The following is a 23,557-nucleotide window of genomic DNA, read 5'->3' as shown; positions in this document are numbered from 1 at the left end:
TCACAACTTTATCCTCATTCATACCCTCAAACACTCTTTAAACTTGAGGAAATGAGACCCACGTCTTTTGGAGACAAAAAAAAAATGAAGTAGGGTCTGGGGTGATCACCAGAAAGTTTTTGACACGAAAAATCACCCTTAAGCTGGTGTTGAATGTTTTAGAGCGAGCTGGTCTCTTATTCTTAGGGGGATAAGACAGCTCCCGTGTCTGCTTGTCTGCCGGGGCTTTGGAGGTAGAGGAACGGCTGCTACCTCTTTTGCTCTCCCCTCTCATCTCTTCACACTAATTAGAGAGAACTGGTTTTAAATCTTAGTGTGGACACACATCCTCGCCCTGCACACAGGTGGGTGCGCGTAGTCATGTGTATTCATCAAAGCTTTTCTGAAAGAGCATGTTTTTGTCAAAATGCATTAAAAAACATATTTTAGGTCAACATTTTATTTGTGAGACATGTTCATGCATAGTGTGACCATTCTGTGTGTATGTGTGTGCTCGTGAATATTGTTCAGTGTGGTGGCAAATCACCGCAGGCGATGATAAGGATGAGGCTTAAGAGGTGGGCTCTCCAAGCCTAATCACTGCACCCATTTCAAAGACGAGGATGCCAATTAAAACTGATAGGGCTCAATATAGGCTTTTGGGGTGCCACAGTGAAGAGCAACACTGCCAACATGAAAATCAATCCCCCCCCCCCATCTATGGGTTAGGAGATGAGGTTAGCCAGTCAGTGATCTGAAAGGAGTCTCTGATAAATATGCAGGCTCTATAAGGAGCTGCAGTGGGGGCAAGAGGGACTGACTTGGGGGTCATGGAGAGAACACAGAGATCTGTAAGTCCCCAATCACCGTTTGTGTGTGTCAGTGTATGTCGGAGATCTGAAGGTCTGTGATCTCCACTTCAGAAAGTGGGTGGAAAATTGAGTTAGTGGGTCTTTGATATATATACTCACTGACACTTTTTTAAGTACAGGTACAGATGCATATCTAATGCAACCCTATACAAAGTAAATTCCTCTGTACTTAATAAAGAGATAAAATTTCTTAATATTTCACCCTTTCTTGTGTTTTGATATGGTGAAAAAACATCTTTATAATATTAATGCAAACAGTAGTAGAGTTGACAGTGGTTTCACAGGTATACCTAATAATGTGGCTAGTGAGTGTATATATGAGAGTAATAAATTCATCAGCTATTAATTATGAATATTTATCTGCCACTAAGATCCATATCATACAGCCGTTTTATGTAAGAAGGGAACTGGGTATTCATATTGGTAAAGTTACTGGAGCAGTTTAAAGTTTTGGGAAGAAGTCAGAAATTAAACCATCTAGCCACATAAATGGCATCTATACATGAGGACGACACTGATCTTCATATCTAACCCCCAGGCAAAAGGTGAAAAAGATTATACCACAAAATGTCAGATAATTATTTTACAGACATGGGAATGAAACATAATCAAACATCAGACATAAAATTAAAGTGACATCAATCACAGAAAAAGGACAGCAGCAGTATGTAAAAAGATGTCATTATAAAGGACATTAATCATAGTAATGGAATGACAATAAAGACAAACCCAAAAGAACGCACATTTTCTTTTTTTTCTTTTTTTTTAATATCAGTGTCTCAACATTTAGGGTTTAGAATCACAAGGAATTGCAAGGAATTATCCCACTGAAGTCAAACACTTAAGCTGTGCGCTTTCCTCCACTGTACAAGTGTTGTAGGTCACGCTCTGCTCAGGCAATTTGTGGCGACGTCCAATATCTTGCAGTGCATGTTTGTGTGCTTGCACAGATGTGTGTGAAGACTAACGCAATCTGACAAGCTGATAACATATTTCATGTCATATCGTTTGACATCATTAACTAATAAAGATTGATTGCCCTTTGTTCCCTGTCAGAGAGGGTTTATCCTATTGCCCTGCTGCTGTTTTAGAGGATTTTTGTGGATATGTGTCTGCAAGAATGAAACAGGCAAAGAGGAGTGTTTCTGAGAAGCTTAAGGCTTTCCAAGCCATAGATCAGATGGTGGTTGGACCCAACCCTCTCCCATGATGCTCTGCAGGCGAAAATCTTTGAAATACTCTAGCCGGTGACTAGAAGACAGAAAGACAAATTTAATATATTATGCATAAAGTAGTGAAATACACATTTATATACATGTAATTTGAAATGACAAAGTTGACTAATGTGACTCTAAAAGGTACAGATTGTGGATTGGACATAAATACCATTTGATCTACACCTGTTTTACAACTTAAAGGCGCAGTATGCAAAATCTCATCACTAGATGTCAGTAGACTGCAGTTTCCTGTTTCCTTAACCCTCCCAATTCAAGTGCATTATTTATGTTTGCTGTAGGACAAACATGTTTTAATTTGTTTTTGCACGCGCAATATTTTAAAATATTTGGATAATATCAACACGTAGCAATAAATCAGAAAAAAAAAGAAATTTGCCAAATATTTTTTGCAGTATTTTAGGTTTTTAAAACCCAAGATACCTCAAAAATTCTGGCTGCAGACTACCGTTTAACAAGTTTGAGTGTAGGCTGTCAGTCCGCTGTTTAACTCAGTTTTCAATATGCTGAGTGTCCTAGTCTATTTAACCTGGTGGAGGCTGTAAAACTTTGTGAAAGGAGTGTTATATGAGTCAGTGAACTTTCAGTGAACTTTTCTCTTGGTAAGTGGTGCTGTTGTTGCCAGTTAGCTGCTGTAACCGGCATTAGTGAAACTTGCTTTGAAGTGGATCTAACATTGTTGGACAGATAGCAAATGAACTGTCATACAATATGAGAATGTAATCAACTGGGAAAGCATAATTTTTAGAACCTACATTAGGTTGATTAATATTAGCTTATAAGGAGAATAACCAGAATAAATAAGCATGTTTATGCATGTTTTGTGTGTTAGAGCACTGATTTCAGTTCGTGAAATGAGACTTCAGTTGAGGACGAAAACAATGAGGTGGAAATGAGGGAGGAGAGAACAGTGGTGAAGAAGGCAGATGAAGAGGAGGAGAAAGCGATAATGAAAATATACATTTGCAAATGTTAAATAGTCCTATGGAGTTTGAAAGAGCTATTTATGACATTTGAATTAATAGTAATACCATGAATATGGACAGTCTCTAGCCACGTATATAACATGTTATTAGGTGGAACGGCGATTTCTATCTTGGCTGCTGTTTTCAAGATGTTGCCATGGCTTCCATAAACTGGCGGCCTCTCCTATTTATTTTGTATGTATTTTCTGAATATTTTAATGAATTAGTGTAAAATTCTTTTTTCTTTTAAATTTCTTACAAAATGACTTACTGTACCTTTAAAAGAATATACAAAAAAAGGTGTGATTTTGCACATGAACCTCTTTTTCTGTCTCAGTGCCTCACGACAGCACCACTATAACATAAAATGTCTGTGCACATGACCTATGGCACATCAAACTTCACTTGTAGAAGTCAGCATACTCACAAGTTAGGCATTTGTCCTTCGGCTATCTCCTCCTTGGGGATGGGATAAAGAGCCTCATATATACGATTCTCTCCTGAGCCATGGATCGCGTAGGAGTTCATCTTGTTGACATTGGGAGGGAAGTATGTCCAAGGGATGAGAGCCTCACCTGTCCATCTGTCTCCAGTGATCTTGGTGTTAAATACCATGGGAAGCTGTTGCTGGAGAGAGAAATCAAAAATGTAAGAAATATCCCATAAACCCAAAAAAACCCTACGAATACCTCCATACGCAGCCTACCAGGAATGCTTGGCCGGCTCCTGACAGTAGTAATATCAGGTGTTGTCCATGTCTAAAGTAAAAACACAGGGAAGATGTGTCATTGTTCCACTGTTTATAAACATATGGCTATATATACATGGGCAGAGCAAGAGCTCAGCTTGGTACTCACGGACAAAACTCGACTTCCAGGTAATTTTCTGTAGTACTATCAAGGAAGAAGGTCTCTACAACTGATGAGATATGGAAAAATGAAGATAAGACTTTTAATCTCACATTAATAAACTGCTTTAACTGTCTTATTAACCTTATCAGCACTTATTTAAAAAAAAAAAAGACAAAAAAGTAATAATTAAATTATTCAGGTCATTCATTTTTGACTCAGACTTTAACAGTAACATGCAAAAATAACAATTACATAAACTTTTAAATACAACCTAGAATCATGCTCTTTATCTACCTAGATCATAATGGGGTTGGTTTCCAATCTATTAAGTAACATTAATGAGACCAAATATGTGGGGCTCATTAAACGGAAATCGAACTTACTTGAGGTCAATTAGAACCAATTGTTATTACTCAGCCTCATTGTGAGGTTTAATTGCTGTGTCGCCATAATAATGATAATGCAGTTACTGTAATGATCCCATAAACAGACAGTCTCTAGTCTCTTCAGCCACAGTAGACTTTATTCATATTATTTCAGCTTGCCAAAGGGCCTAAAATTGCATCCTAGGGACTAAATTACATAATCATAACTGATGGTTCCGTAACTACGGCTACAACAAGCATGGGGACCATAAAAGTAACACATGTACAATACTACAATCTATTACAATAAGCCATAAATGTGACCTTTTTAAAGATAATGAATTTCCGTTGGAATCAGCCTTATGAAGTCTGGAGCTTGTCGGTTATATAATTGCTGTTTCTCATTTGTTAATTATAAGCGTTTAAAAGAATTGTGCTACAATTAGGGAAAGGTCTCTGAAATATTACGCTTCAGCTAGCGGCTGGTTAGCTTTTGTATATAGCAGTTTAATATGAGATGGGCCAAATGGGAACAGATTAAACAAATAAAACATAACATGTTAATTTGTGAGTTTTAGAGGCGCTGGTGAGCAGGTTTGTTTTCCAAACTGAGGTTAAAGAAAATAAGATAACAGTTTCATGGGACTAGTTTCATGTTGTATAAGTATATATGAAATTCATCAATATTCTAATTTAATATAATATGAATAATCATACTGTGCATATATATAACAGAATGCATTTTCCTGTCAATAACAAACATTTAAAAACAGTTGAAATTATGAAACCCAATTAAGCGATTAAAAGGAGATTCTATTTTACATTAATAATTTGCAAATGGGGCTACCTTTGATACATAAACAAATTAAGGGCGTAAGGCTAAAGGTATTTTATAACATTTATATATTTTGTAATAGGGCTGGGTATCGTCACTGATTTCTATAACTGTTTCAATTCCGATTCGATTCAATTTTGACTCAGTCAGAAATATTATAATTCTGATCATTTATCAGTACATATCCATATTTTTATATCTATGTAGGCAATAAAAGCAAAGCTGACACTTGTGAGACTTCATCAGAGGTGTAAGAATCACAGTAAATGCCTTTGTGTCAAAGTAACTGAGGATAAAACACAGAAAAACATGAAGGAGATTTTCATGGGGTGGCTTTTTATAGCAGATAACCACCTTAAAAATATTCTGCAGTAGAACAAAAATGGAAGAAAACCACAAATCAGCATATAAACATTACCTGATGCTATTGAGGTGAAGCAGAGCAAAGTTACAGAGGTTTTATTAGAGACAGAGCTAAGCGTTTTGTAATGTATTGACAGCAGGTCTTGTCAGAGGTCTTTTTGGAAGAAAAAAAACAAACAGTGGCCGATAGCACTGTAAACAACGATAGACTGATGTGTAATAAGCAAGCGAATAATTCAGAAAATAGAGATTTGTGATGGTAAACTGTTCTTAATGTACACTGAGAGAGGGAGCTGTGCAGGAAGTGTAATTTTATTGTGGTGGAAACAAAACAACCAAGGTAAGATATTTTTCAAACATGAAGCATAGTTTTGATCTTCTTTTGCTGCTGGTTCTGTGAATTTCGTTTGGAGTGACGAAACCGACAGCTTCAGAATCTGTGAGATGTCGACTTTCAGCACCCGACGACATGTCTGTGTGGACGACCCGATGGTCGCGCTTTGTGTTTACATCTTTATGCAGAATCTTTTTACTGGCTCTTTTAACCGTTTGCTGTTTTACCTGTTTGGCGGTTGTTGAAATAGTTTTGTGAGCTTTAAGCTGACATTCTGGCATTTCTGATAAAAAAATATTTATATTTAAAAATTCAGGATATCATGAATTCATATCACATTATTTGAACTAAAATCGATTTGGTTTTTTTTGTTTGTTTTTTTTTTTGCACGGACTAAACCCCTAAAAGCTTGTGTCTTGTGTTAAAAGAAAGGTTGCATGGCTATGGAAGCAACAGACCAATCTACCCACCTTCATAATTCCACAGTCCAGGGAAGGCCTGGCTTGGGGGCCCTGCAGGAGCAGCCGGGTCATTGAAGAATGGACCAGACACCTCCACCTTCAGGCCTCCTAACCCAGGAGAGAAGGTGATTTTGAGGGGGTCATGATTTACAGGGTTGCTGTCCCAAGTGTGTTCGATGTCAAACTGCATTTGCGTGCGAGGACTGAAAGAAAGAAAATCACTCAGTCTTAAAATCTGCTGTGTGAGCAGCGACACAGGGAACAAAAAAGCTACAAAACTTACAGAGATTCACAGCATAGCAGAATGTGGAAAAGTGTTATAAACTGCAGTCCACGAGTCACCCCCATGTTTGTTTTCACTGGCTACAGGACAAGAGTGCTCCGAGTGCGCGTGTAATTTCTTTAAATACTCTGCGTTTCACCCTTTGATTCACCCGCAGTTTGTTATCAAATTGTGTAAAACAGAATAATGTTATCAGTAACAAGACAGTAAAATCATTTTCCTGGTAAAGCAAACGTCCGAGGATTACACTTACTTGATAAGATCTGAGAGTAAAACGATAAGCAGAGGACGATATTTTCCAACTCTATGCTGATTACGTTTTCATGCAATATGTGGTTACAGCTGTATGGAAATGTCTATCCAGCAATTTTTTAACCACTATTTGTGACACATTCTGACGAACTAGAAACCATAATCTCTTTTCACGTGATGACGTTATATATCATACCTTAACAAACAACTGAATTCAAACTGTTATATATGCAGAGTTGGCATTATTGACTTCCAAATGTATTCTACATCTGCTTCCTGATTTTTATTTTTTTTAAAGGAACATCCTTTCGCGTTTCTTGTACAGACGGAATGACTTTACGGTTGCACAGCTTCTTTTCCATTGGTCCCCGTTTGTTTACTTCAAAACAAGAGGCGGAAACGAGGATTGAAGTAAAAACATCTATTATGAATTAAAATTTTCAATGCGATGCATTTGCGTATTTTTTTAAGCGCATCCTGTCTCGGAAAATGTGTTTGGTGTTTTGTTGAAGAGATCAAAACACTGAGTTGTTTTGATTAGCTTAGCCGAGATTGATTAGCTGCTTTAGCTAACACGAGCTGCACAAATTTACTACAGGTAGCTAGCTAGTTTGTAGTGAACGTTTCTAGCGGCTTTGTGTCATCTTTACCTGAATTAGTACATTCTTAAACGACAGTTTTCTCTTCGTGTTCCGAAACGTTAACTTGAAAAGAACCCCTAGATTAGTGGTGCCAGGTTTGACAGGCTTTAAGTGTTCGTCTTTAGTTTTGGTAGTGGTGGTCGTTTTTGCCAGTGCAAATTCTTTTGCTTCTCTTTAGACGACATCGTAAGCATGGAGGCAGAACTGGAGTTTTTGCGTGATCAAGGTGAGACGAAACTTGGAAACGACATGCATATTTTTCTGTTACGCCGTTTAATCCATCAGTTTTTGACACTGTTCTATGTTAATTTCTTTTTTAAGCCATAGGTGGTCCCTGTATAAAGATCAATCAATTATATGGCGTGCATTTTTTGGATGTTTACAGTCTTCTGCTTGTGATGATCACTAGAACATCTATGCTTTTTTGTGTAAGTGTCCTCGTTTTTGTGTCATTTCAGTCCGCAGGCTAAATTCTGCTCTCAGCCAGTATCAATATGGGCACGGCGCTCTGTCCACATCTTCTCAGGTACGAAGACATAAGATAAAATGGGTTATGATAACTCTTTATTGTCATTGCACAGTCATACTTGGTACTATAGTACAATGAAATTAGAAACCGTCCCATTTCGGCACTAAGCACAACACAACACAGTAGATTTTTAAAAAGTGCAAAAAAAGTATGACTTAATAAATTAAAGAATGAATGTTTATTGCACATTATTGCCCCCCCCCCCAAAAAAAAAAAAAAAAAAAAGTAAAGAGAGATGACCAATCAGGTCAGATGTTAACATTGACTGGGGCTATTGCCCTGTTGTAAAAGCTGTCCTTGAGTCTGTTTTTTCCGCGGCCTCAGCAACCTGAATCTCCTCCCAGATGGGAGGCAGATTAAACACCCGGTGTCCTGGGTGTGTGCAATTCTGTAGGATGCTGCATACCCTCTTGAGGCAGCAAGTGCTAAACTTCAGGAATGTAAGAGGATGTCCAGTGATTTTTGGGGCCATATTTAATGACCCTTTGAAGTGCCTTTTTGTGTGCCATTGTGCAGCTAGAGAACCATACAGAGATGCAGTAGGTCACCACACTTTGAATGGAGCAACTGTAGAAGATGATCAGCAGCTCCCACTTAAGGTCCATTTTTCTGAGGGTTCTCAGAAAATGGAGATGCTGTTGGGTCTGCTTTATAACCTCCGAGGTGTTTGAGGTCCATTGGAGTACTGTGTCTATGTGGACACCCAGGACCTTGAAGCTGGATACCATTTCCACGCACTCCCCATTGATGCTGATGGGCTGCAGCTCAGACTTCTTTCTTCTAAAGTTGACTATAGCTGTTTTGTTTTGGTGGTATTGAGGCCCATATTGTTGTCCGCACACCTGTCTGACAGCCTCTCAAACTCAGCTCTGTATGCTGTCTCATTGCCCCCAGAGATGTGCCCCACCACAGTGGTATCATCTATGAACTTATTTACTGCATTGTCTGGGTGGGTACTGACATAGTCATGTGTGTGTACAGTAGAATGATCTTCAACTTAAAAACTTATGCTAGTTTAGCTCATCTAAAATTAATCAAGTATTTGGCATCTTCAATAAAAAAAAATTGTGATTGTTTTTTTTTTTTTTTGAACTGAGAAAAGTACGTTTTTGATACAATTAACTACTGCTAGCCCTCACCCCTTACATGCCTTATGTTTGTTAGGTTGAGGAGGAAAGACGCACTGAGTCTCCTGTGCCCTGGATCTCAGATAGAGGGTCAGTTCATCAGTTTCATACCACTTTGTAGACACGTTAGAGACACAGCATTCACTAGAGATTCAGCAAGACAGAGTTATGGTGAATACAAAATTTAAAAAAAAATTTTTCCCCCCCAGTACTGAAACATCATTTGTCTGTGTTGCAGTATAATGGCTCCTCTGATAGCTGAGTATGATCGGCACATGGAAGAAATGACTGAACAGCTGCAGAGATATCAGGTAAATCAACAAAACAACATCCTGAAATAATAAAACATCCTTCATCTGAAATGTTTGAATACACAGGCGTGTGGTGGTGGGTGCTTGATGAAGTGATGTGATTTATAGATTTAAGTCCTTGAAATCTATTAAACTGATAATTCAGAAGTCAAAGACTTTGATAGAGGTAGCTGGGAAATAAATATCTTAATCCTGAGATTTCTTGGTCATCTGATGCATTAAATATGTCGGGATGTTATCAATGACTCTCAGTGTTCACGTACAGACACAGATGACAGACGTCAAATTGAAGTTGGAGAGGGTTGTCAAGGAAAATGAAAGGTAAAAAAAAATATAAATCCACTCATGTTAATATGTAATAAGTTGGTTGCACAACAGAACATGACAAATGTACTAATATTTTCAATAAGTTAAACCTGTCATAAGATATGGCATTATTCAGTATTGTGTGTGAATTTGTTACTTGAATTATTTTACATTCAGTGGCTGATTGATTTTCTATGACCTACCACAAATCAGGTTGCTGTAATTAGTGCGCTCATTTGTCTAGTAATTAGAGCTTTGATTAGAATTCTGGCATCTTGACCATTTGCATTCCAGCTAAATAATTAACCTTATGAAGGTTGTTCTATTTTATTTAGCACTTAAAACTATGCATGCTGTTAATGTATTTATTTATTTATTTTTGTGACATAACCTCTTAAGTCTGAATACTTTTTCCAGGCTTCATGCAGAGCTGAGAGAGTCTGTTGAGAAGCAGCTTCATGCCCTGCCCACAGCTTCAGGAGTAGAGGGCAGCACGTTGGAAGAAGATGCGGTCATCAAAAATCTCCAAGAACAGGTCCAGCTGTCTGAACAGGTCTGCATAAATGTCCGTTTGATATGTCTAAACATTTGTAGATTAAGACACACTTTTTTCTTCTTTTTTTTTTTATATAAGAAACACATCGTGTGTGGGGCCTTTCTAGCCTGTGTGTATATCCATCAGCCTGGAGTTTGAAGTCACACATCCATAGGTCTTTTCTGCACTCTTCTGTTCTTAAACACCAGGAATTAGAAGCTGACAAAGTTTTTCAGTACGTGTTTTCCAAAACTTGAAAGCAAGCACATGGTGTCAAGAAATGCCAATATTTTAAGGAAGGAATTCTTATTTAACGTTAGAAAAGGGAATCATCTTAAACTGTAAAGTGTATTAATCTAAATTTGCAACTCGCTCAACCCTGAACATTTGTAGAATTCTTGCTATAAAAAGGAAAGAATTTAGAAAATTCATCCTAACTGTGTTACAGAAGTTTATTCAGTTGCGTCGTGTTGCTGTTTCTTCTATTTTTCAGTCCATTTCAGCTTGATGTGGCTTAAGTCTGTACAGACCTTGTGTCATTAGAAAGACTCCTTGTAGGTCTTTGCTTCAAAGGTTATCTTGCTATAAACTGAATCTGTGACTATCCAACCTGTCTTCCTTTAATACCTGGCTTTTTCTCTTTATCCTGATAAGATTTGACAGTACTGCTTATCAGAGTAGGGTGTAGTCTTAATCATGTATCCAAGGTTGTAGTAACAGTTTGGTCCAGTAAGGTTAATTGTGATCATTTAAGTTCTTTTCTGCATAAAAGCTGTAAGTTAACAAATTCCTTAATTCCTGAAATTTGTTTGTGACCAGCACGGTGGCACAGTGGTTAGCACTGTTGCCGCACAGCAAGAAGGTCCTGAGTTCAATTCCACCATCAGGCCCGGGTCTTTCTGTGAGGAGTTTGCATGTTCTCCCCGTGTTTGCGTGGGTTCTCTCCGGGTACTCCGGCTTCCTCCCACCGTCCAAAGACATGCACTTAGTTTTTTTTTTTTTGCCTACTGTATGAGAGCTACAAAGATGTATTAGGGTTTTGTCTGTTCATTCACTGACCAACTAAAAGCCATATTCGCCTCGAATACAGGTTAAACTAAATATTCAGGTGATCGACTTAAAAATGTAATATTATAACAATAATAAAGCTTTCTCTCTTTTTGTTAAGTAGCACTCAGAATAAATGTTTGTGAAGCTGAAATGTATTAATGGGTATGTTTATTTTGTATGGACACTAAAACCGCAACAGGGCCTTGGCTGAGCTGAAGTGCAGCTGGAATTTAGCTGGATGCTGTGAACATTCATCGTGACTGGAAGTTAGATCAGACGATCAATATTATTTTGATCTCTGTGGATTCAGTGGAGAGCACAAGGAAACAGCCACTCTGGCTTTGTCAGAATTGCTTTCTGACAGTTAAACATTTGTACCGTCTGTGTATTCTTTTTTTTTTTTTTTTACATATGCAACATTGGGAAATGATACATAATTCTTTTTGAGTAGTGAGTTCACACGTTTGCACTAATAACTGAAGACAGCAAAGCCTTTCCCAGCGGCTCCACACACTCTTTTAATGAAGCTGTCATTTTTGCACTTTTTAATAATTCTGAACAAAACCCAGGTCATTTTTTGGATTCAGTGGTGATTTGTTATCCCGCTAACAAGATGCAACACACGTTATTTAGAAACCATTAGTCGTCTTTGAGGGAGAAGAGTTGTTTTTTGTGTCTGGAGTAATGATCTCTTGTGAATGCAGAAAGATGTTTGGTATTCTTCTTCCAACTCCTAGTAAGAAAGTTAACTCTGTGTCAAAATGTGGGTGGATATTGTTTGCTGTACGTGTTCAGGAGCGGATGCAGGCCATGGAACTGTGGCAGACCACAGCCCAGGAGCTGGATCGCCTCCAGCAGGTCTACCAGAAGACAATCTCTGAAGGACAAATCCATGACTCCCAGAGACAGCAGCTCAAGGTTAGAGATGGACCGATCCGATATTACGTATCGGTATCGGTCCGATACTGACCTAAATTACTGGATCGGATATCGGAGAAAAATAAAAAATGTAATCCGATCCATTAAATATCACGAAAGCACCTCACAAAACTTGCAACACGCCGTAACTCGCCTCAGAACGTTAGCACTCGGAGCAGTATGCATCACGTGATAGAGCGGCTGTGGCATGCGGGACCTGTCGGTGGTCTGGATAGCATGTGGAGCTTCGCTAGCTACCCGGCATTTCATCTCCGACAAAGTTATCCCCGAGATAAGTAAAGCAAGTGTGTAAGTCCATCTCTGAATGTTTGTAAAGCATTCCTGCGTTAAGCTTAACAAGCGATATATGGAGCGACTGCCTCTTCTTGCTGCTACTTCAATCATGAAACTGATCAATGATCAGCTGATCGGCTTTTCTGTCGCGAGTCCGTGTCTCTTGTTTGCTTTTGGCCCACTTTGCACCAGAAAGAGGAAACCAGCAGCTGAACAACAGCAGCACATTTAAGCTTGATCAGCTGTTGTTAGAATGTATTTAATATTACTTTCTACTCGAGGATCTTTTTCTACGTAGCTGACGCTGGTAGCTGTGCAGGGGCGGATCTAGCAAAGTTTAGCCAGGGGGGCCGATAGGGCATTAACAGGGAAAAGGGGGCACAAAGACATACTTTTCTTTCTTATTCTCATTTAAAATGTCTTGTTTTTAATAATTAATTATCTGACACCCAAAGTTTTAATTTGATGTAAAATGAATAGAAGTCAATTACTGTATATAGTAACTATTAAGTCTAATATATATACCCTAGTAAGCTATAGTACTTTTTCCTTTGGGAAGGTACCATCTGTGCAGTCTGCAATTTTGTTGAAGAAAGCTGTTGAATCTATTTAATATTTCTTGAAAAATAATTGATTTCTGTGCATTTTTTTTCACACTGCATCAAATTAAGGTTGATTACGTCGATTAAGCATCATGAGGTGGAGCGTGAGGGGTGGTTCCCTATTTTTTATTTATTTATTTTTGTTGTTGCTGGGAGTTGGAACCCTATTAGTTAGGTTGCTTAATATTTATGCTAAGTACTCTTTAAAATACCAGAATAGGGAGGATGGTGTAGGTTTAAGTTTATTAGATTGATCAGTATTGCTGAACTATGAAATATTCTCTTTTGCATACAGGTATAACAGAATAGCTTTAGTGTAGTTGTTGTTTTAAACTTGAGTATGAACTTATACAAAATGCAGCAAGATATTTAAAAAACAGTTTTGTTGATTAAAAAACACTATATCGGATTCATATCGGTATCGGCAGATATCCAAATTTATGATATCGGTATCGGTATCGGACATAAAAAAGTGGTATCGTGCCATCTCTACTCAAGGTTCAGTATTCTGAAATGGAAATGCAAAGCCAGAACTTGATTAGAACAATAACCTCTCACCGCTAGATGGCGCTATTATCATTGTAATCAAGTTAATTAGAGCACTTTGGCCTTAGTTAATGTGGGATATAAGGATGAGGTAATTACTGTTAGTTAACTTGACATGAATGCCCCTTTTTTCATCACAGGATCAGCTTGTTCACTTTCAGCAGCACACATACAAACTCCAAGCGGCCAATCAGAAACTGGAATCGGTAAGTGACGGTTAATTAAAAGTGTGTTAAATTGCTGCCTCCCAATTAGCCACGGTATTGAAATGTTATGCACTTCTCTGAAATTGACCCTGCTCTAATAATTAATCTTTTAACTAAGCGAATTGGTTTTCTAAATCACTCCTGTAGTCACCCAGAACTGTCAGGCTGTATAATTGACTGTCAGCTCACCTGGTAATCCTCTAACTAGATTCTTTTTAAGTCGTACTCTCTGCTCTCCCTCTGCCGCTCTCTCTCTATCCTACAGTCACAGATAATTCAGCACTAGAGATTATTTATTTATTTAGAGACACGACTGACCTGTATTTGGGCTTAACCTTGCTCGGAGATTAAGGAGTACAAAATATTGTGGATTTTTTTATTCACACAAAAACTTGTGAACGCACATACACACACGCCAGGTGCTTGGTCACAATACACTGTATAAAGAGATTGTATAGTAATACTATATCCCTCTAATGCATTTTTAATGGGAAGGCAAGCTTTAGGCTCTCCCCCCTCTGACTGTTCATGCAAGCAGCCTGTTTCTTTCACAGCATGGAGAGTGACTGGCTTTGTAGTAATCACTGACAGAGACACCTCGGGGTTTAATGTAAAAGGACACTGAAAAATGTATTAGAGACAAGGTTGATTTGGATGTTGTTAATGTTGGAGCTGTGTTTGCAATCATGCCACACAAATGGCAGTCGTGTCTCTCTTGCCACACACAGACAAACCAGCAGTTCCTGAAGACAGTGACAGAGCAGAGCACGGAGATGGAGGAGCTACACAGCCAGCTCAGGTAACAGGCTACTGGCTGCCATCAGAGGTCATGTTCTGTTAGTGTGTAACTACTACACAACATGCTACACTGGACTGAAAATCACCTTCTCCCATGTCCTGTAACTTTGTGTAAATTGAAGTTGTTTCATAAATGGAGGTTATATTTGAGGAAGAGCAGTGTGAAGTAAAAGTCTCAAAGTGTCCAATAACACGACATCTCTACCCCTGAGTTCTTTTAAGTCTTAAAGTTTAAATGTATGTTTTAAGCTGTGAGCTTGATATTTGCCAAAAAGACATCTTTTCAACTGACATTTAGCAAAAATGAAGAAAATGAGGTTTTTTTTGTTTTGTTTTCTCTTGTTTTTTTTTAATTGTCCAAATATATTTTTCAGTAACCCAGACAGGCTGCTATAAATTCTAGCTGACAGTTAATTTGCTATTTAATTTGTGTGGGTTTTTTTTTTTTCTCCTTTCTCTGTCCTTATGTAGGCAAGCCAAAGCTGAATTGAGGACAGCCACAGCCAAAGTGGATGAAATGACCAAGCTGTTGCAGAATCTCCAGGAACAGATGCAGAGACGGGTTAGAAAAAAAGAAAATATAAATACATATATTTGCCTAATTCATGAATATTCATGAAAAAAGACCAATACTTTACTTGTTTCAGGAGCATGAAAGGACTCTTGATTTGATCAGTTATAGTTGAGATGCTGAAAATATTGCACTCTGCATAGTTTTTTTTTTTTCTTAATCCCTCAAACTAAAGCTGGAATTCTGCATTTTGTACTTTTTTCCCTTTTTTTTCAACATAAGTTGTGTGTGACAAGTTAAAAAATGTCAGCCTATCTGTTTTAATAATCTGAAATTAGATTCCTGCATACTTACAACTCTATTTTGAAAGACAGATACAGTTATGGCCCTACGTTTAGACAGTGTGTCTTTGCTTTGATTTTAAATTTTAAATCAAACGCTGCAGACTTTCAGCTTTAATTCAAGGCTTTTAAAAAAAGTACTGCAATAACTGTTTGAACTGAATTACTGACAATTTTATATATAGTTGCACAAATGTCTAATGCCTGATTATTACATGAAAAGTTAAGTTAATTCCAACTGTTGAACTTGAAGAATAGCATCTAACCAAGTCAAGAGGATTCTCAAACAGGTACATAGGCATGTCACTGTCAAAGTCTATGATCAAGAGGAAGACGGTAAATACAGAGGGTTTACAATAAGCTGCAGACAACTGGTTACACTAAAGTATAGGAAGCCCACATTAGTCTAAGAAAACATTTAAAAGAGCCTGCTAGGTTCTGAAAATAATGTTTAGACAGATGAAACTACGATTAACTTGCGCCAGAATGATGAAAGGGTAAAGTATGACGGAGGGAAAAAAAACGCCTCATGAGCAGAAGCATCTCTCAAACACCGTGGAAACTTGATCACAAGTGAGTTAGGGATGTTGTTATTGCTGATACAGTGTTGAATGAACAGAGAAATCCTCTTTCTGGATCGTGCTTCACTGTGCTAATGGATAATGATACAAAGCCCACTGCGAAAGTAACAAAAATTGAGTGTTCTTTAATGGCCTAGTCAGTCACTTGATCTCAACCCAACAAAGTTACTGATGAAAAAACAGAAAATGATATAAACTGAAGGCAGCTGCAGCAAGGGCCTAGCAGAGCATCTCAAGGGAGGAAATGCAGCATTTGATAATGTCCATGAATATTGACTTCAGATGGTCATTAACTCCAAATGATTTTCATTCAAGTACAAAAAAACCCTCCATTTTTTTTAAATTTAAAATTGTTAGTTTATCCAATGACTTTACTAAAGTGTAATTCAGTCACATCTTGATCTTTTTGGATGGAGGCAAAATTTAAAAAAAAAATGGTGTCCTTGTCCCAAACTCTGGACCTAACTGTATGCATATGTGTTTAGGAAGAGGACATGGGTGAAGCACGGGGCCGTGAACACGCAGCAGACAGACGACTGCAGCAGCTTCAGGCAGCCCTGAGCCAGCTGGAGACCAGGTCAGCCCATGTTAAACTGTTGGCTTTCACTTGCTGGCTGTCAGCTAAGATGGAACAGTGGTTGAGATTAGGAAAGCACTGCCAGCGTATTGATCTAATAGAAAGTCATGGAATTTTACATCAGTGCTTCAGTGTTTATGGGGTCAAGCAATAGTTTTCTGACTTTCTTTCTGCTGCTGGGTATCCTTTCTTTTCTGCAATCCCAGGCTAAAAGCTGCATCACAGGAGGCAGAGGCAGTTCACAGAGAACAAACTGTGTGGGAGCGAAAGGTGGGGGAACTCCAGGCACGTTGCACCACTCTCGAAGAGGAGAAGTATGAAGCCCTGTCTAAAGTTCGAGAGAGCGTTCAAGTGGCCGAAGAAGCCACATTGCACAAAGACCAGGTAAATGCAGTTACTTTGGACCTTTCAGTGTTTTATCGCGTTTGTTTTAAATGGCAGAGTCGTCTTTTTGACATATTCGACTGCATCTTCTAAATAGTTTTCAGATCTCTCCTCAATTGCCTATTTGTATCTGCCTTTACTTTTCACTTCAGGCCCTGTTAAGAGAGAAGCAGAAAACAGAAGAGCTGGAAAAGACAAAGGAAGCAATCAAGCAGTTGATCTATGATGCTGCAGTCCGCACCAAGAAGGAGGTACACGGTTACTAAATAGCTAGATGAATGCTTCTCCTAAAAATACACTCATGTAATTTGATTCGTGTGTGACTAAAGTCTACTTTGAAGCAAGTCGCATCATTACTTAAAAGCAATAGATGACATCAGGGTATTTGCTGCCAAATCTGTATGCTTTCTTTCGAAAATGGCAATTCTGAAAATGAAAGAAAACCAAAGTTTTTGATTCATAATTAGTTTTACAAGGAGAAGTGCAACCTCCAACTGTACCTTGTGCTTAGCCATACTTTTTTTTTTTTTAACATATGAGGCACTAAGCTGAAAGCAAAGCCCTGCTCTTTACCCTGTGTAACCCTGGAGACATGGTGATTAATGCTCTGTTAATGGATCTTTTTCATCAAGGCCTTCAACTGTTTAATCCTATTAATGTAAAATGGTATGACTGAAGCACTAGCTGTCATCTTAGTCTCTTGCTGGCCCTCAACATGGGATGATATTCTAGAGATTAAATGGTGATGCTTTTAGACTTTTTCCAAATCATGGGGCTTTGCCTTTAACATGCCTTTGCTTACCTAGCTTACAGGTAATTTTGTCATTGAAGACAGTTTAAGTTTAAATATTTTAGTCAAAGTGGGTCAATGTTTTTTTTTTTTTTTTTACCTTAATCTACTCTGTCCCTCATTCTCATTTAAGGCAGTTCAGTCTTAAGATAAGGTCATGTAATGAAGAATTACTTACAGTTGAGAGTCAGACCTCAGACTTACCTGAAGGCATGAGAGCCACTCGAACTGATAAGTGTGAGGGAAGAAATTTTCAAAAATGGAGGCCAGAGATTACAATTAAACTGTATTCACAGTCAGCTTGCATGTAATCTGTTTTTTGACAGTTTGCAGTATTGTTTTTATGTGTCTTTAATATGCAAGTGCATTATATACTTGCATCAGGAAGGATGTATATGCAGGTGACACAAAGAAATGTCCATAGTTTAAGGCTATTGTTCTTGATTATGTAGTGAAGAATATCAGTTTAACAAAAGCAAGCAGGTAACACAAATGTAAACAATGGCCTGATGGTCCTTTAAATGTCTGTGAAGAAGAAAATGCTTTTGATAATTTTCACTTTAACTTTCTCACTTGAGATTTTGATGGGGATGGCATTTGTATTCAATACTTTTAGTGACTTGTCAGGAAGTAAGGCTGTGATGACTTAGCAAGATTTAGCATATTCACTGAATTACAAGGAAAGCACATAATATCATAGTAGCGGCAACACTATAAAGTGTAATTAAGAATTTGCAGCGATTGCTTCTTTTTTGGTTGCTATAGTTATTGTTTTTTCTGTTTGTTTTATGACCTTTGTCTCATTATTATCTGTTGTTTCATATATACATAAATCAAGTCAGTAAATACATCACTATGTTGCTGCTTGATGTTTATTTTCATCTTGACTTTTTATGGTTTCAATCTTCAGCAAATCTAGTTTGATTTCAGTGTACTAATGTATATGACTATATTGTTCACGCATTGACACTTCTTCCTTAAGTTACCAAGTGTGCTATTGAAAAGTTAAAATAGGAGTAGTCAAAGCAAAAGTCTAAACACAGACTGCTTTTCCTTATATCTGCACTTAACTCAGATGGTTAAGTTCAGGAGTTAAGCCTTTTTGTGACCATTAAAAGTCAGTCTAAGGGGAAGGAAAAGCAAAGGAGCTAAACTCCCCATATTTGAGCTTTATGACTTTATCTTTTAACAGGTGGGAAATGTTCGCAAACAGTGCAATGTTCAAATCCACCGTATGGCAGAGGAGCTGTCTGCACTGCAGCTGGTAAGAAATTGTCCAACTAAGAGGGCAAACTCATTTCAAAATCACCATAAATCCTTTTATAGCGTCTACCTGTCCACTCATTTCTGTCTCCTACCAACATTTTTTCCTGTCTCCTCTTCTTTCCGGCTCTGTCTAGGAGTGTTCAGATAAAGAGTCTCAGATTGAAAGGTCCCTACGAGAGAGAAAAGCTGTAGAGGAGGAGCTGGAGAAGGTATCTGAATTTATCAGGGGAAATGCAGGAAAGACACTGCAAAAAGTTGTTCCAGTGTTTTGATGATGTTTGATTATGTGGTTTTGTGAATGTGCTGAGGCACTGCTGATCATTTTAATAGTCTGCTGTGTTTCGTGTCAGGTATATAAGGAAGGCAGGGCAGAGCCAGAGTTCAGGAAGATTGATGCCCTTCATCAGAGGTGTCTAGATGCTGAGAGGCAGAGGGAAGACATAAGTCTCACTCTGCAAAGCACGCAGAACAAACTTAAAACGATGGAGATGGAGTAAGTGCACTATAGATTTGCTCTTCGTTATTTGATCCGTAAGTATTCTGCGCATCAGGTTTAGTGCTCTGCTTTTACTTTGCTCATTATTTCTTCCAATCTTTTACCCGTAGGTATAGCGAGGAGCTGTCACGATGCCAGGAAGAAGTGCGACGCCTGCAGAGCTCTCTGGCTTCAGCCCGCAATGACTGCATCGATGTCAGCGAAGAGCGGCTGCAACTGCAGCAGGAGAACTTTCAGCTCCGCAAGGAGATGGATGAGTTGCGCAAAGCCACCCTGCAAGTCCAGAATAAGGCCAAGCAACAGGTAAATGGGAAGGATGAGAATCGATAATGATTAATAATCTAAATTTGGGAGATTTGGGCTTCCTATGTGTCTTGGAGTTCCCATAATGCATTCTAATAATAACGATAACAAATTGCAACCCTGCCTAATAAATTACTGCATTTAAGAAAAAAAAATCAAGGGTTAATTAATTAAAAGTTTTTCTAGCCTCATGACATTGTCTGGGATAATTTCTGAGGTATGTGTAAAATCTGTGAAATGGTCCTTTAAATAAAGTGGAATAATAAAGTGTTATATTTTTGATTAACTGCTGAAAAGCCATTGTCAGTAGTAGGATAGCTAGATATATAGCATAAAACAGGGTTTACACACAAGTGATAATGTACCATTACATAATTTATTTGACCATTTAAAAAGAGTTTGAAACTTTATATAACCTCATCCCTTCAGGTATCTAAGTTGGAGCAAGAGTACAGCTTGAAGGAGCAAGAACTGGATGCACGAGTGAGGGAGCTGGAGGAAAGCAGTCGAAGTTCTAGCGCTGATCTCACTCGACTTCTTACAGCTCAGCAGAAAAGTACACAGCGATGGAAGGAAGAGGCCAAGAACCTGGTCCACGCATTTGAGACTAAAATCACGACCCTTAAGTAAGACTTTTGAAATTGTATTTTTAAGATTACTAATGCAAGGACAGAAGGGCACAAAAAGAGATGTGCTTTTAAACTAAAGGGTTACAACTTCACAACTTAAATGCCAGATGACTTACAAGAAAACATGACTTTGTACAGGACTCTGTCCAGTCCTGTACAAAACAAAGTACACTCTTATTGATTCAATAGGAAATAAAAGCATAGCAGCCACGTGCTGGTTGTCAAGTACACTTGATTAACTGATCAGCAAGTGTGACCACCTATATAAAAGCAGACGTTTGCTCAGGTTGGTGGTCAGGTGTGCCTTAACATAATATAACAGTCTTCCAAGGAGTGGATGCCTTGGCAAGTTCACCTGAGCTCAAACCATCAGAAAAATTGGAATTTAAAAAAAAAAGAAGAAATAAAAAGTAACACAAGAGCTACAACTCAAACTCTGCAGGCTCTAGTTAGCATGGCACATGTTAAAGTTCATGAGAATATAATTAGAAATAGAATGAAAAAGTAGTGCTTGTTTGTTAAGGTTTCCTGAAGAAAGCCTCTTCCGTGGACACTTCTAGGACTGTGTATTCCTGTGAAACCTTTTTTCACATGACTAACTTACAAACTCTTCTACACTGACAACTGTGAGTGTGACTTGACTGGGTAATTACTATGTGCTTGTGCACCTCAGGAGTTGTTGCCTGACACTCTTTCATTCCTCACACAAAACTAAAGCGATTAGTTCCCATAATGCTTTAGGGTGTTGAGGTATATTACCTATATTTGTTTACATTTTAGCATGGTTCAATGAAAATTAGGTATTCTTCCACTTTTATATAGATGTACTGACATCTGTTACAGAATTCCTGTGTCACTAACATTTTAAAAGATATTTGCAAGCAACTATTTGATAAATAGCAATAAATCTGCTTAAAATATGAGAGAAACAAACACAGGTGTAACATCCTGTGAGGCATAGGTCATGCTGAATTTAAAACTGTGCATTCTTTGTGTTCAGCATTGGCAGAGTTATGACTCAGATGGGAGCTTGAGTACCTTAATTGCTTCCATGAACTGTAGGTCATTGCTGGTGCCGCTATTGACCACGCTGATAAATGGGCCAAATGGGCAGGTCGAAACTCAATAACTGAGCTAAAGTTGGTTTCGAAACATCGGTGTGCAGCTGACCCTTTCACCTTACACAGCATACTTTGCCTGTATCTCTGGCTGCTTTCATTCTTTTTCATTTTTTAAAACAACCCACTGTAGAAAAATTTGAAACAGTGGGTTGTTTTAAAAAATGAAAAAGAATGAAATTGGAAAAAGAAATATTTAATACAGCAGTCTACAAAATGAAATAAAAAGTTTTAATTAAATGTAAAGAAATATTCTCAGTCTGACACTTTACAGTTTTATCTGTAACAGTGAAACAAAGTTTAAGTAACAGATACATTTCAACAGCAGCTGAAACAAAAGTTGACTTGGCCCTCACTGACAGATGGTTGGACTCGTCTTTTTAAAATGTTCATTTCAGGGCTGAGCTGAATCGACAGAAGCAGCGTTCACGTGAGCTGGAGGCGCAGCTTCAAACTGACCATGACACAATTTCTGAGGTTTGAGCGACACACAAACACACACTAGAGATTATTGTAAGAGAAAAGTGAAACTGGTCATTTCTCAAATAATTCTTGTATTATATGTGAATGACTTTGTCTTTTTCTTTAAGCCTGTTAATAGGTGTTAGCCTCTGCAGATGTCAGGCCTTCGCAGCAGCTAAGAAAAATGTCAGCGCTCTTTAACAACTCAGTGATTCTAGAAGTTCTAGGAGTTTATGTTGTAGAATTTGCTTTCATCTTATGAGCTCAAACCTGATGTTTGAGAGCAGTTTTTCTCACATAATGCACAGATGCAGCAAGAATAATTTAAAGAATGTACCATGAACTGAAACAGCTTGGGTTTGTTCAGAAACAAATGAATTGCACTGATGTTGTCAAGATTTTGCATATTTTTAAAATGCAAAGCTTGCATCTGTGAACAGCAGCCTGAAAACAAGTGTGTCTGCGGTAATGGAAAATGATAATTCCACCATATGTTCCTTGGCACTTTAGTACTTAAAAAAAGCAAAAGGTTTAACACTGAGACATTTGTGTTTTACTCCATGTGTAACTAATTGATTCATGTTTTGTGCAGTATGAGAAGCAGCTAGCGGAGTATCAAGAGAAGACTAGTCGTCTCCAGAGACGGCTGACGCAAGCGGAACAAAGGGCAACTACTGCTTCACAGCAGGTATGGGTAACTAATCTAGTGTGCTGGTCCCTGTGATGGGCTGCCATCGTGAGAGTCGTGCTAGGAGAAATATGTGTTTTTACTATCCCTTTGTTGTCTGATTGAAAACTGATATTATTTGTGGTTGTGCTCGTTTCATTTTACTTTTTGTTTTGTTTTTTTCTAATAGCTGAATAGGTTGCAATCTCAGCGAAGAAAAACAGCCTCGGTGGATCTAGAGCATGTCTAATGTGGTACAAGAAAGCACTGCTTTCATGTTTTCCATTCTTTTTGTGTACCAATGCTATATGAAAAATGAATTTTTCATTTTGTTATAAAAAATAAAACTAATTTAAAATAATCTTTTTTGTGTGGGTGTGGCGGATTTATTAATACTTACATTTTTGTGTCTTAAAATGGCTGTGGTCATGTGTTAAAGTGTTGATACTTTAATATTGAGGCTTTTTTTTCCCTCAGATTTGACTCGTTTTTTTAATGCATATTGTTTTTATGTTCCACTAACTATTTAAATAAAAGTGAAGCGCTTTCTTCAAAATAACTTCCTGGATGTGTTTCAAGATGGGTACCGTGAGAAATTAGCTGTGAGAAATTAATATACCGACAAAGATTACTGATTGATTGAATGAAATGTCCAGTCCCAAATTGTCTTCATGGGCTCACAAGTCACTATTATAATTGCATCTGCAGATATTAAATGACAACTCCTTAGGGCAATTTTACAGATGAAATACAAATTCTAATTCCTTCTCAGCA

The 23,557-nt window shown here is 38.0% G+C and overlaps 2 protein-coding genes across 5 annotated transcripts; one reads left to right on the top strand and one right to left on the bottom strand.

Annotated features, from left to right (window-relative positions):
* Positions 1–423: 423 nt before the first annotated feature.
* lg6h4orf33 (linkage group 6 C4orf33 homolog) lies at positions 424–7,587 on the bottom strand. Of its 4 annotated transcripts, none has more exons than XM_076885210.1 (6): positions 7,446–7,587; positions 6,270–6,463; positions 3,909–3,969; positions 3,758–3,809; positions 3,479–3,678; positions 424–2,102 (listed from the first exon to the last, which is right to left on the bottom strand). In XM_076885210.1, the coding sequence occupies exons 2-6, from the start codon at positions 6,448–6,450 to the stop codon at positions 2,006–2,008; spliced, it is 591 nt and encodes a 196-aa protein (XP_076741325.1). In that variant the 5' UTR covers positions 6,451–6,463; positions 7,446–7,587; the 3' UTR covers positions 424–2,005. The 4 variants fall into 4 exon arrangements, with proteins under 4 accessions (XP_076741325.1, XP_004538915.1, XP_004538916.1 ...); XM_004538858.5 differs by lacking the exon at positions 7,446–7,587 and adding an exon at positions 6,992–7,117; XM_004538859.5 differs by lacking the exon at positions 7,446–7,587 and adding an exon at positions 6,797–6,980.
* On the top strand, positions 7,100–23,144 carry sclt1 (sodium channel and clathrin linker 1). Its single transcript, XM_004538856.3, has 22 exons — positions 7,100–7,206; positions 7,615–7,662; positions 7,895–7,962; positions 9,130–9,182; positions 9,331–9,403; positions 9,669–9,724; positions 10,127–10,262; positions 12,090–12,212; positions 13,795–13,860; positions 14,589–14,659; positions 15,130–15,220; positions 16,577–16,668; positions 16,875–17,052; positions 17,205–17,303; positions 19,035–19,106; positions 19,243–19,317; positions 19,459–19,601; positions 19,715–19,907; positions 20,337–20,533; positions 22,053–22,131; positions 22,709–22,804; positions 22,974–23,144. The coding sequence occupies exons 2-22, from the start codon at positions 7,629–7,631 to the stop codon at positions 23,031–23,033; spliced, it is 2,055 nt and encodes a 684-aa protein (XP_004538913.2). The 5' UTR covers positions 7,100–7,206; positions 7,615–7,628; the 3' UTR covers positions 23,034–23,144.
* The last annotated feature ends 413 nt before the right edge of the window (positions 23,145–23,557 follow it).

The sequence above is a fragment of the Maylandia zebra genome, linkage group LG6 (assembly GCF_041146795.1).
Source record: "Maylandia zebra isolate NMK-2024a linkage group LG6, Mzebra_GT3a, whole genome shotgun sequence".
Taxonomy (NCBI): domain Eukaryota; kingdom Metazoa; phylum Chordata; class Actinopteri; order Cichliformes; family Cichlidae; genus Maylandia; species Maylandia zebra.
Note: the sequence above shows the minus strand (reverse complement) of the source record. Positions and strands in the feature narration are given on the sequence as shown.